Source organism: Alosa sapidissima, chromosome 5 (genome assembly GCF_018492685.1).
Source record: "Alosa sapidissima isolate fAloSap1 chromosome 5, fAloSap1.pri, whole genome shotgun sequence".
Lineage (NCBI taxonomy): Eukaryota > Metazoa > Chordata > Actinopteri > Clupeiformes > Clupeidae > Alosa > Alosa sapidissima.
Window position 1 is genome coordinate 35,620,520 of NC_055961.1, and position 12,695 is coordinate 35,633,214.

The 12,695-nt window shown below is 40.1% G+C and overlaps 2 protein-coding genes across 4 annotated transcripts; both read right to left on the reverse strand.

Moving 5' to 3' along the window:
* Positions 1-2,834: 2,834 nt before the first annotated feature.
* Positions 2,835-4,750, reverse strand: selenow1 (selenoprotein W, 1). Its single transcript, XM_042092886.1, has 6 exons — positions 4,583-4,750; positions 4,085-4,109; positions 3,746-3,799; positions 3,533-3,607; positions 3,307-3,400; positions 2,835-3,123 (listed from the first exon to the last, which is right to left on the reverse strand). Exons 1-5 carry the CDS (start codon positions 4,609-4,611, stop codon positions 3,323-3,325), a joined length of 261 nt encoding a protein of 86 aa, XP_041948820.1. The 5' UTR covers positions 4,612-4,750; the 3' UTR covers positions 2,835-3,123; positions 3,307-3,322.
* A 700-nt stretch (positions 4,751-5,450) lies between these two features.
* Positions 5,451-12,681, reverse strand: ehd2a (EH-domain containing 2a). Of its 3 annotated transcripts, none has more exons than XM_042092883.1 (9): positions 12,478-12,681; positions 11,835-11,971; positions 10,281-10,337; positions 8,893-9,122; positions 8,562-8,738; positions 7,662-7,759; positions 7,068-7,480; positions 6,796-6,960; positions 5,451-6,688 (listed from the first exon to the last, which is right to left on the reverse strand). In XM_042092883.1, exons 4-9 carry the CDS (start codon positions 9,108-9,110, stop codon positions 6,038-6,040), a joined length of 1,722 nt encoding a protein of 573 aa, XP_041948817.1. In that variant the 5' UTR covers positions 9,111-9,122; positions 10,281-10,337; positions 11,835-11,971; positions 12,478-12,681; the 3' UTR covers positions 5,451-6,037. The 3 variants fall into 3 exon arrangements, with proteins under 3 accessions (XP_041948817.1, XP_041948819.1, XP_041948818.1); XM_042092885.1 differs by having other exon boundaries at positions 12,569-12,672; XM_042092884.1 differs by lacking the exon at positions 10,281-10,337.
* Positions 12,682-12,695: the final 14 nt, after the last annotated feature.

Genomic DNA, 12,695 nt, shown 5'->3' on the forward strand with positions numbered 1-12,695 from the left:
CCTAACCCCTCACTGCTCCCTGCACACTGCTGTAGCAAGGCAGCTCACTGCTCTGGGTTGTTGTGTGCTTCACCTCACTGTGTGTTTACTGTGTGCTCTGTGTGTTCATACAAATACAAATCACACAACAGAGGACAAAAACACAAGACTTACACACAAAACAAAACAAAACCAAACACAAAAAAGGAATTGAAGGCTTATCACTCATAAAGGTTATACGTTGGTCCCATTACTGCCTTTTACCATATACAGAGGGCGAAAAAGATAACACAAATGAATAGGGCAGATCAAAAAAGTAAAGTACATCCAAGAAGTAAAATAATCATGTACTTTGTATGAACAAATACAGTTTTAATTTCGTTTTAAAGCCTTTGCACTGTTTTCCTTAATCAAAAAACTAGGTAGAGAATTCCATGCAACCATTCCTCTATAATGCAGTGTTCTTTGTCCAGCCCCTGTTCTGTACGCAGGTAACAAAAATCTTTTCTCAACTGAGTGTCTAGTGTAGTGTAACCTGTCTTTAACTGATAACCAGTTCAATGCATTTAACATTTCAGAGACTTGTTCGGTATGAACAATTGAGCACAATACGTGCAGCTTTGTTCTGAACAACCTGTAACTTATTGAGATTATTTTCTGATGTATTAGACCATACCACAGTACAGTAGTCCATCTGGGACAGAACTACAGCCTGCATTAATTGCTTAACTAAGCAGCCTGGCAAGTATTTTCGGCAGTATTTAATTGCAGCCATTCCTCTACCCATCTTCTTTACCATTTCATTAACTTGGCTCGTCCAGGACATCCTGCTATCAATCAAAACACCCAGTAGTTTCACTTCTGTGACCTATTTGACTACATTTCTTTATCATCTATTTTTACATTCAATTTTGGTTCTAATCTACCTCCTACCACCTTTCACTGTGATTTTGGTTAAAGGTTGTCCAGCCTTGATTCATCCTGACGCTTGAAAAAGTCATGAGTCAAAAAGTCAAAAATGCATGTCTACATGGCAGTTGATCCATTCTCATTTGATTTGTTGCACCACTTCTTCTTTGTATTTTCTGTTGATTTTGGACAGGCTGTACCTTCTAGCTACCTCCAGCTGGAAAAAGCATCTCCATCACCTCAGGGACCTGAAGGCTTTCCGTTTTTGATGGTCTTATTTATAGTGATATAATGCTAAAGAGACTTCACTGACATATCCAAATGCTGTTGTCCCTGTTTTGGTGGCACTGCATCAAATTTGTTACATTTGATTCCTGCATAATATTTAACTTGAAGGGGACAGTACAACCAAAAACAGTTATTTTTTTCATGCAGCGATCAATTTTTCGTGTTATTTTGCTTCCTTAACTTGTATTCCTTCAGATCAGTGCAAAGAAAATACACAAGAATAGAGAGCACAACTGCTTATTTCACTACACTCTGTCTATTCGAGTCTGTGGATTTCAATTCCGATATAAAAGTTTGTATTATGCAGATTAGCACATCTTCGGCTGTGAATAATGCACCTATTTTTTCGATAACAATTACAAGAAAATGGGACCCTTATTTCAATGTTATACAGTGGATCCTTGTTCAGGAGACATGGAACTTTCTAAAAATCTGGTATAACTTTTCCTCACAAAATGCCTACAGGGTTACACAATCTTGAAGATTCGTACCTGACTAACTTGTCAAAACTGCAGCTTTCTAAATATCAAAACTGGAGTTTTGGAGCAATTATTTGCGGTTCTTATGCAGGAAATGCAATATTTTGGACATGAACAAACTGCATTGCAGTATAGTACTGTACTTTACTGCAAAAATGCAATATTGGACATGAGAGTAATATTGTACTGAACTCTACTTCGTACAACTGGAGTGTAACTGCACTGTACTTCAAAGTTATTTTTTATTTGTAAGGGAAGGATTTCTTCCATTCCGCAGGTATGGGAATCAGATGACATGAAACAACAAGACTACAGTATGCAAAGTCAGACAAATCTACTGGTGTGGTCCATTATTTGCATGTCTTATTAAGAAATGTGATGCCACAACTTGTTTGCATTAGGCTATTTGTGTTGCATGGTAACAAATGATTTGTTTGGTACACAAGTCAAATTTATTTATATAGTGCATTTTTGTATGCACAGAGTGTAACCTTGTAGGTGTGTAAGGCTGTAGGTTTGTAAGGTTCACCTGAGTCATGATGACAATGCCAGCATGACAAAAGTGGGCACACCCTGATTAGGCCTAACAGGACTGTTTACCTACCTGCTGCCAAGAAGGGTCCCAAAGAGAAAGTTTTTGGATCTTTCCAATAATTCCTCCCATTTAAAACAATCATTAGATTTCCAGTAGTGTAACCCAACCAGGATGTACAACTACTTAAGCCCCGAGAGGCAGTAGGTTACACTGATTCTACAACAGCTAAGGGGCGTTGTTAGGCACGACGCTCCTTAGTGCCTAAAACCCCCCTTAGCTGTTGTAGAATCAGTGTAACCTACGGATTTGAGTGGCTTATTGCTTTTCTAAAATTGTTACTATAAATACCTGGCAAAGTTTCATAAAGTAAAGACACAGCAACCAGAAATAAAAGGACTTTTGTATGAAGTTATGGTAGCGCAGTAATATAGAACGAAATGCGGTCAAGGTATATGTTTATGCTGGATTTTACAACGGCATCGAACGCGATTCAGCCAACTACAATCAAGGACCAGAACTATCAGTTTTAGAAACAGACATTTTGGCATGCCTGTTCAAAATGTTCTATAGAAACAAATGCTGCACTCTTTTCCCAGGTTCTTCAGAAATCTTTTCTATTGCAACAAAAATATTCACGCTCAAAATTTCAAAACAGTGGTTTCTTTTTATTTTGAGATAGTATATATATACCCTTGAACATCAAATATTTACTTTTTTGGATGGTAGCAGATATAATACAATGCCCTTAAATAAATTCCAATTGTCTATAAATTGAATTCCCATAAAGTAGTGCAACTGTAGGAGTTTCACACACACACTGTCGGCCCTCTCCAAGGAAGAGTCTAAACCATCAAATGCTACCCGTGCCATAGACACTTTAGGCAACACCATCATTCGCAATTCCCAGGAGGAAGTACAACAGAGGAAGTAAAACTGCGGACAGAGAACAGAGAAGAAAACAATCAAATAGCTAAATATAAGTGAAAAGTTTCACAGATTCACATATACACTTATATGTATGCATATTACATAGATGTAACAAAAGCAGCAGACATGCAGACCATGCAAAATGTTCATTAAAAATGTAACTGAACATGTAATTGAAAGGTTTCTTACCTCTGTCAGCAAACACTTATTTGCCCAGACACTTCTCGACGGCACTCACAACTTTATCCATTTTCTTGGCATCATCTACAAACCCTTCCCCATTCTAAAACGGAGGAACAGGGTTTTCAGGTTTTAAGCAGCATACAGCTAGTAGGCCAATTCAAGTTTGACTGCATTGGCAGAATGTTAAGAACACAGATAAAAAAAAAAACACATGACAATAAACAAAACCAACCTTCTTGGAGTGCACCAACTTTCCCTCTACCTCCACCTCAAAATATCCAGTTGATGTAGGGGTACCTTCACCAGTCTGCAAGGTTTAAAAATAACATTTATGTCGTAGATATAGTTTTTATGGAAAATAAAGTGTTTTTCTTTCTAGAAAAACATTTCCTATGAGGAAAGTTTTTTTTAAACTACTTAAAGGTATTCTGATAAGTCAACTTACTATGTCAAGCTCGCCCGGGAATTCATCCTCAAGCAATGTCTTGAATCTGGTGAACTGTGAACAATATTTATATTAGCCATGTTTTTTTGCTGAAAGTGTATCCTAAATTGTCCTAATCTGGGACACTAAGCTACAGCGGGTGCGGCTCTTCCCCACATGAATGCCAGTGAAAATTGGATGTGGATTTAATGTGTTGCCTTCACATTGCCTAATAATATAGCCTAGGGCTAGGCCCTACAGAAGTCTGAAAAGCAAAACATCTCCCACATTAGAGAAATCCACCCTACATACATAAAGGCCTAGAGATCATGAACTATAGAATATAAAAAATAAACTTACCTTGGGCTTGTACCCTCATCCACCACTAAAAGTAAAGACAACATTGTTAGTGATAACAACTACTGGCCATCAAGGAAACCAGATCTAAAGGACAAATTGCTTTGAGTCCTTAAAGGTTAGTAACACTCACTGATCTGAGAAGCAACGCTGTGGTGTACTAGCTAGCTGGCCAACAATACAAGGCTCGCAAATCCAATCCGTGTGCCAAACACATTGGCCAAACCATTAAACTATGTCTTGCACTAACATGGGTCATAATCGTTCCTTTAAAAAAAAAAAACGTCTCATATAACAGGGATAATCGTGCATGCATGTTTGCTGCTAACGTTTGGTTATGCAACAACAATCGTAGAACGCAACAAATCAAACATTTTCACATAGCCATCACTTAACTTAATTCAGACAGCTTATTTATTCACAATGTAAGATGTAGCGTTTAAGCGTTATGTATATAAAAAAATCATGCAAATAAATTGTCTGCACACAAACCGTACGTACCAGTAAACAACATGAATTTTCACACCCATGGCGCAGGTCGAACTAGCTCTAAATGCAACTGCAGGATCCGGACAGCAGCTATAAACTGGTAGGGAACTATTGGAAATTGAACTCACTCTGGGGAAACGAGTAGGTAATATTTCCTTAACTACTATGTAACCAAGGCGGAGCAAGGACCGAGACATTCTGAGGGATCAGCCCAGGAAATCGTAGTTAGATAAACATGTAAAACGTAAGCACACTTCCGACCACAGCTGTATAAAGGGAAACACGTCGATTAAATTACTGTTTTTTTTTATCTAACAATTACTCTTTTGTGGTATGTGAATCATATTTTGTAGATTACCTCAGTTTCGTTCGTATAATAAACTAAGCATATTCGTGAATTATGCGTAGCCTAATTATGATAGCTTCACGCATGCGTGTTTGGTGTCCTTGCTTGCCATGTCTTTGAACTTTGGGGTGTCTTGTGAATCAAACATCTTCAAGGATATTTATTTCTATCGGACTTCCACGAATGAGGTGTAACGTTAGGCTATTTAAAGATAAGCTCTTTCCATTAAACACGTGGGTCCACTGTCATATAAAACTTGCAGGACACAATACTTTTTACATGTCACAGTCTTAAGGCTAATTCTATACGGCCTAGGGATCTTTTTTACACCTTCACCAAGTCATACATTTAATTTCTTGTACAAAAACAAATGTAACCAATCCACTCCAGAATGTTGGCTTAATGCAGCATGCAATTTAAAACACCACATTGATGGTCAATAATATATGGTATAACAGTTTGAGTTTACTCTTGAGAGATCATTAAGACATTCCAGTAATTTCCAGTAAAGGAAGTTTTTCCATTAGAATCCAATGACAGGAAGAGAGAAGGAAAGTTTATTTTCAACATATAAATTTGATTCAATTGCACAGAGACTCACTCATTGTTGTGAATATTACCAAACCTTGATAATTGGTTTTCTAATGGTTTAGTCTTACCAAAATTCATGCAATACCTTTACACGTGATTATTTTTCTCTTGGCACTTCTCTACATGCAATAGGCTATTTGATGGTAATACCAAGATGGTAAACACCTCCTCCCTCAACACTTCTAACAACCTGGCCCACCTAACACACACTTACCATGCACTTCCCACTTCCCACCCACACCTCCCTCTACCTCATTGTCCTTTTACTACACTTTGACTAGTACTTGACGTCTGCACTCTCACCCTCTAGGAATGGTATTGGATGCACTAGTAATTCCTACCTAGGTTCTCCTCTGCACCACAGCTTGAGTGTTATTATTCATTCAGTGCGTCGCTTTGGTTAAAAGCATCTGCTAAATGAATAAATGTACAATCTAAATGTAATAACAGTATGTTAAGTCCATATAAAAATTGGGGAGAAATACAGAGATTAAGTTAAGCAGTAAAATAAAAATATCTATGTCTCCTTTTCACTGTTCATCATCGTCATCATCATTATGATCATCATCATCATCATCATCTACAGCCGTGGGTTGCTCTGACTCAACTGGTGCAACCAACTCTGGTTCTTCATCTTTCCCACTCTTCCTTTTGCGCTTTGATGGGGGCACTAAATGAGCAGGAAGCACTGGAGGAAGGCCATGACCTTCCAGCTTGACCTCAATGAGATAGCTCGCTAGGGCAAATTCATCCTCGTCCAGCATGCCATCTCGGTCCACATCAGAAAGCTTCCAGATTCGGCCCAGGACTGAGGTGGGCAGCTGGGTGCTTATCATCCAGTTCTTAACTTTGGTGCCATTCAGTTTGCCATTGTTGGGGGAGAGGTTGTAAAAGATCTCGTCGTATTTGGCCTTATCTTTAGCAACTATCCAGTCTGCTATGTCCCCTTCTATTATATTCTCCTGAAGCTGCACAAAAGGGTTGCCATTATTGAAAGGGCCTCTGTGTGGCCCCAGAAACACTCCCCCTTGCACCCCTGGTTGGCTGGCCACTTCAATTTCTTCCTTGTGCAAGAGAGGCATAAGTCTCGCAATGTCAGTGGTCAGAAAATCATCCAAAGCTGTCATTAGTTTGGGCTTCAGCACCTTAAACTTGGTGAAGTCGTGACTCATCAGTCGTTCCTTTGGAGAGGGAACAGAAAGAGAAGTGTAAGTGAAGTATTTTCAGTAGAGATGAGCATAGTTTAGATTACCGCCAAATCATTGGTTTATAGTAAAGGTCATTAAACCTGCATCTTGGCACAGTCTGGGAAGTCACCAGGAGAGATCTGATGCCGCTGTTGGATCCTAGCGAATATGTCTGGAAGGTCGTAGATCAGGTCCCTTTTCTTGGTCTCTTTTCCAAACATCAAGGGCATTTCTTGTTTGAGATAGCTAATAATGTAAACATGGGCCTGTACATGTTCAAACACAAAGTGGGTCAAACTTAACGAAAAATAAATAATACAAAAGTTGTCACCGATCTTCAAAATAGTGCATAGTGTGGAGATTTGGCACTCACCCTCACTAAACGAGCTCTTTTGACCAGATCATTGAGTTTGCGCAGAGCGGCATTGCGAGGCAAATCCTGGATGTCTTTGAAGAGGCTCTCCTCCTCCTTCTCAAACATTCGACGGTAGTCGGGTACCCTGAGCGGCGACGACCAGAAGGACCCTATGTAAACCCTCAGCACCTCAGGAGTGCGGAACACCTTCCCCAGCGACCACATGAGGGCGCCATAGACCCGCAACAGCTGCTGAGTGTCTACTAGGTCGGCCTTATTGAGCACAACCCTCAGCTTGTCCTCATTACCGCGCAGCGCCCCTATCGTGCGTGAGAACTCATCGGAAACATCCAGTTTGTTGGCATCACAGAGGAGTATAATGCGATCAACGTGCTCTGCGAATGACTGAAGGACAGCTTGAAAATCATATCCTGCAGGGAGAATTAAATGTGAGGGGTGTAAGTGACATCAGCTCTAAAACAACTCCAACACCTCCAGAAGACAGGGTATGCTTGAGAAAGATATATCACAGCAACCAATTCAGAAAATGGCATGTCGACTTTACAATGCAGTGAGGTAGGAATGAGACGTTTGACGGTTGCAATGTCTTACCTCTGCTCAGTCTCTTTTTGGCTGAGGACAAAATTCCTGGTGTGTCGATGAGGCTGATACTCTGCAGAACCTGATTTGGCAGTTGAACACATTGAAATCTGCAAGAAGTTTAACAACAAGACCAACAAGTGTTTGATGCATGTTACTTATGACACTAAATAAAATGGATAGGAGAGGATAATGCTTAATTTAAAAACCCTGTATAACCAACCATTCTGTAAAAATACTGTAACACCAAAAGAGAAATTACCAGGAAAACAGAAAAAAAAAGAAAAAAACATGTCTACTTCATCATTTTGACCTCAACTAAAACACTAAAACATCTGGCAACGTATTTTGTCAATAAGTCTGTCAGACATATTCTGTCACCTAATAAATGTGATGAAATAGATAACATTTCTCTGTTGTCTTGCCATAGCACTTGGAGCCTCTGGAACATTGTCCATATTTGTTGGAAAAATAGTTGAGCAAATAAATCTGACAAAGTGCTCTTTGTTTTTGTGCTCCTTAGTACAATTATATTTTTTTGGGACAGAAAAGTACATCTGGAATATTTGGAAAGAATAAATAAAAAAACATTCCCACAAGTTCAAAATGAAGAATTTCTGTTGTGCTGGGAATATCTGATTTCTTATTACACCCTCTCTCAGAAGTATTTCACCTTCTACATAGTGCTTCTCACCCACCCTTACCCTATTCCAAATATCTAACATTTTTATCCAAAGCGACATGCGCTTCAAGTATTGCAAGGCCCAGTCGCCCCAGAGCCACTCAGGGTAAAGTGCCTTGCTCAAGTGCACTACGGTGGCAGCAAGGAATCAAACCCACAGCTTCTCTGGCTACTGCATGCTTCTTGTCCAGCTTCTTGTCCACTATGCTACCACCACCCATTTTATTTACCTGTTAAGAAACTTGTTTCCAAATGGATTGAGTTTGCGAAAGGGTTTATTGGGATCAACAATCAACGCATTTCCTGGAATGACGCCCTCCACATCCCCATACATGATGGCTGTGAAGGTGTCTGTTGTCGGTTCAGGCCCCACTCTACCTCCTGGGAAGTCTTGCTCGAGCAGATATCTGAGGATGTAAAAGAGAACCCCTCATAAAGTCGTTAGTTCTAACTGCTATTAGACAAAATAACTTGTTTGTTAAATTATGATTCATATACTTAACAGAGCAATAAACATATTTTAGTTTGAACATGTGTTCATAATTCTAAAATTGTTGTTACCTTATAAAAGTTGTTTTTCCAGTGGAATATTGGCCCACCAATAGAACCATGGGTTTATTGTCAAAATCTGCATCCTCTAAGCCTGGAGAGTGGAAGTCGGAGAAGCTGTACTGCTTCTCCAAGGGCAGAAGCTTCTCCCGGTACAACTTCTTCAGGCCATCGGTTACTGTTCGGATCTCTCTCAAAGATTTATCCTCTCCTAGCCCCCATGAAGGCATGGTGGGTTGTGTCTGTGGGTGGAGATCAGCTCAGTGTTCAGATCAGTGTTTTGGGGCATAACATAATCTGCTGCAGAATGACAGCCACTGATTATCTTTGTTCATAGAGTGAGATTATAGAGGGTAAGAGCAAATGTATCTAGCAGGGGCTATGCATGAGAGCTAGACTAAGTATGTAATAGACATCAGACTAGTGTATGCAAAATATAAAACTGCACAATAAACAGCAACAATAAGACAACAAAATTCTGTGTGACTCACTGCAAAAGCATGGGAACAAGCAACCATCTACAAACTGCAAAGAGACACGGAATAACTGGTGAACCCTGCAGAGGCCCTCAACCCAGCCTGATTAAAATCAAGTAACGCAGTCCAAAAATCAAATGCATCCGAAAGAAAACACAGAGCACCCGGGTGTATAGTTAATTCATTAATCTTTCCTGTATTAGCAGTAGGCTGCTGCATGAGTTGACAGAGAGTGAGAGACCATGTGAACTCACAGCTGGTCTTCATTGTAAAGCCCCTGAGACAGTGCAGGAGCATAGATGGGTGTAAACCACAGTTGCTCAAGAAGTTTTAAGTGCAAAAGAGAATGAGACAGAGAGAGCGAGTGCATGAGACATGGGAAAGGGTGGGGTTGGTGAAACAGACCTTACAGAATTTAAATGCCAATCAAAATGGGAATCAGGGCCCATAGCTTATTATGGGTGGGGAGAGGAAATGAACAAAGGGGCCAGTGGCCAGGATGGGGAATATCCCTCTTTGAGAAGAAAAGAGAACTCAGCTAAATCAATAGGGAGAAATATGGCATAATTTAATTGTGAATAAAGTACAATCAAGTACAATATTCATTCTTCTTATTCAATTCACAGTGAAGATATAAATTCTAAATAATCTTAATGCAGTGTGCAAGAAAGTATGTTCACTCAACTTTTCTAATACTTGTAAATTCATTGATACTGCATTTCTCAATTCTTAAGTCCTGCATCATATTATAATTATATAATCATGATAAAATAATTCAAACTACAAGAGGTTAAGGACACATGCATTTAGAGTTTTGCAAAAAAACAGACTTACCCCCAATATTTCACTAGTGTCCAGTTATAACATTCATACAGTATAAGTGTCTAGTTCTATGCAGATACAGGGGTAAAAGAAGTAACTTACCTTTTGATGATTTTCACCTCCCTCTGTAAAATGTGATGTGAAGATGATTTTTTCTGACTGTATACAGACAAAAGTTTAACTAAATCTAGGATGCATCTAGGATGGTGCACATACTTGAGTCCTATTTTCAAATTCACAAGGACCAATGCAACAGCAAGTCTCCTTATTGCAGCATTTCAACTTCACTTGATCGGCTTCACCATTGTAAGTCACAACTCGGTCCTCAGAATGAATCCAGATGTTTTATGGACCGAGGGCCTGAGCAAGAGGAGGAGTCATACCTCTGACTAGGGACCAAAGTTCTGCTATGACAACATACACAAAAGCTGTGCATGTGTAAGTATGTGCACGTAATACCCAGGGGGGCAACACCCCTTTTTTCAGAAATCAGAATGTTAGAAAAGGTTGGGACCCAGGCCAGAAATGAGATTTAGGACCTTCAATGACTATGACCTGGGTGCACAACCTGGTCAGCTAACTACTGGAACTCTGCAGGGTGGGTCCAAACTATGCAACCCCTCCTGCAGTATATCACTTTTGCTGCCAGCCAGTCTAATACCAGCCCTACAACATAAGAGTTGCTAACATTATGACATAAACATGAAATATTGTTAAAAACTGTAAAAAGCTTTGCTTGTTTGCATCATCATTATATTATGCTTCACAAGACAGAGTCGCTGAGACATGGGTCAAGGTCATGACATGGCATAGCCACAAGATGCACGTTCCATTGGGAGGGTCAAGGCAGCACCTGTGTGATGTTGCATTCAGTTGCCTTTGCAGATAAGCTGGAGGCCCACCTCTTCCGTGACATGTCAGGATTCTTGGTAAAATCACTGCATGAGGGAGCCTGGTATCAACACTGCAAATCAGCACCAGTCGATTACACTGAAATGGAAGCTGCAGCGACACATGTATTTCAGTCCTTATCCAAACATGTCGTTCAACTTTCACATGTGCAACAAGCGCACTTGGTGATGCCCTAGATTCACTGAGATGACTAAAAGCATATCAGCATATGGATGAGAAATACCACGCACTGCTGCAAGCTGCAAAGGTTCTACAAACTTATTGTATGGAGTGAGAGAGGCTAACCCGTGATAGGAAATCCTGAGACATCCTTCACATTATGTATGCTAATGTAAATGGTACCATTTTTGAACATCGCATGACGTTCAATGACAAAATACCATAACTCAGGGAAGGAGATCAGCCAACAGCAGAGAAAGCTATCATCATGCTTCTGGCTGTATTGCGTCCTATACAGCATGCCAACCAACTCCTAGCTTACTGACCACTACTTCATCAAGAACGCAGCAGATCACTAATCGTGCTGAACAACAGGCTGAGACTTGGGACCAGCTATTAATGTCTGCGGTGTCAACTGACATAGCCCTGATAATTTTTACGTCCTCTTATGATGAAACTGCTAGAATTCCCCACGTGTTTGCCATAGATGTGGACGGAATGACACAGAAGGTTGGGAGTTTCAATGACACATTGCAATGAAAAATCGATATACACACAAGAAAGACTTTGAAGTTGATAACCCACCCTGTGTGTCACACCTCTGCTAAAGAAAGGCAGAGGTCCAGGACGTTGAGAAGGTAGAGAGTCTTGTTACTTCATAGATGGCACGGCTGAAGACCTGTTGCTTGTGTGGAGCCTGCCAGGCACCTGTACTGAGAAGCCTTTTCAGGCATGGCATCAGACAAAGAAACAGAGCACTGGCAGTTAAAGACAGAAACTGTCCCGATTCCCGAAGTAAAATGTCCAAAATACTGCATTTCCTGCATATGAACTGCAAATGTTTCTTCTAAAACTGTAGTAACTTCTGACACTTGAAGCAATGCAGTTATCTTTTTTAAGGGTGTAAGACTGTCAGGAGAACTATTCCTGCGCAAAGAAAGCCTGTCGGCTGTTACCAGGGACTACTGGGCCAATGCAGTAGGAGGATACAGTAGCTTACACTGCAAGACAGTGACAGCAGTTTTTACTTCAGGAAATGTGCTAAGAGCTGTTACATGCACTACCATAAATATCAAAGTTTGTTGGAACACATAAATGCCTACTTAGGTTGTACTTCAGGCCAAGCGGATAATTTTGTGTGTCCAACTTCTGTTAATTATGTGCCATATGTATTAATGGGGAAAATCCAACTGAAGGCTAATTGATAACCAGAAGATCAGTGTCATACCACATGAACTGCCAGTACCCAGCTGTCTTCAGAAGCTTCATAGGAGTCTAGCTGCAGTTAAAAATATTGCATTGCTGGTTATTGCACAAACCTAAAGAACGTGCCGCTTTTCCATTCCAGGTAGGCCTATGAAGAACAAGATAGGCTTCAAAAACTAAATCTAAGCTACAAGAAAAGCATATTCTTTTCCCACGGGTATATCCAAATAAAATTCCCGC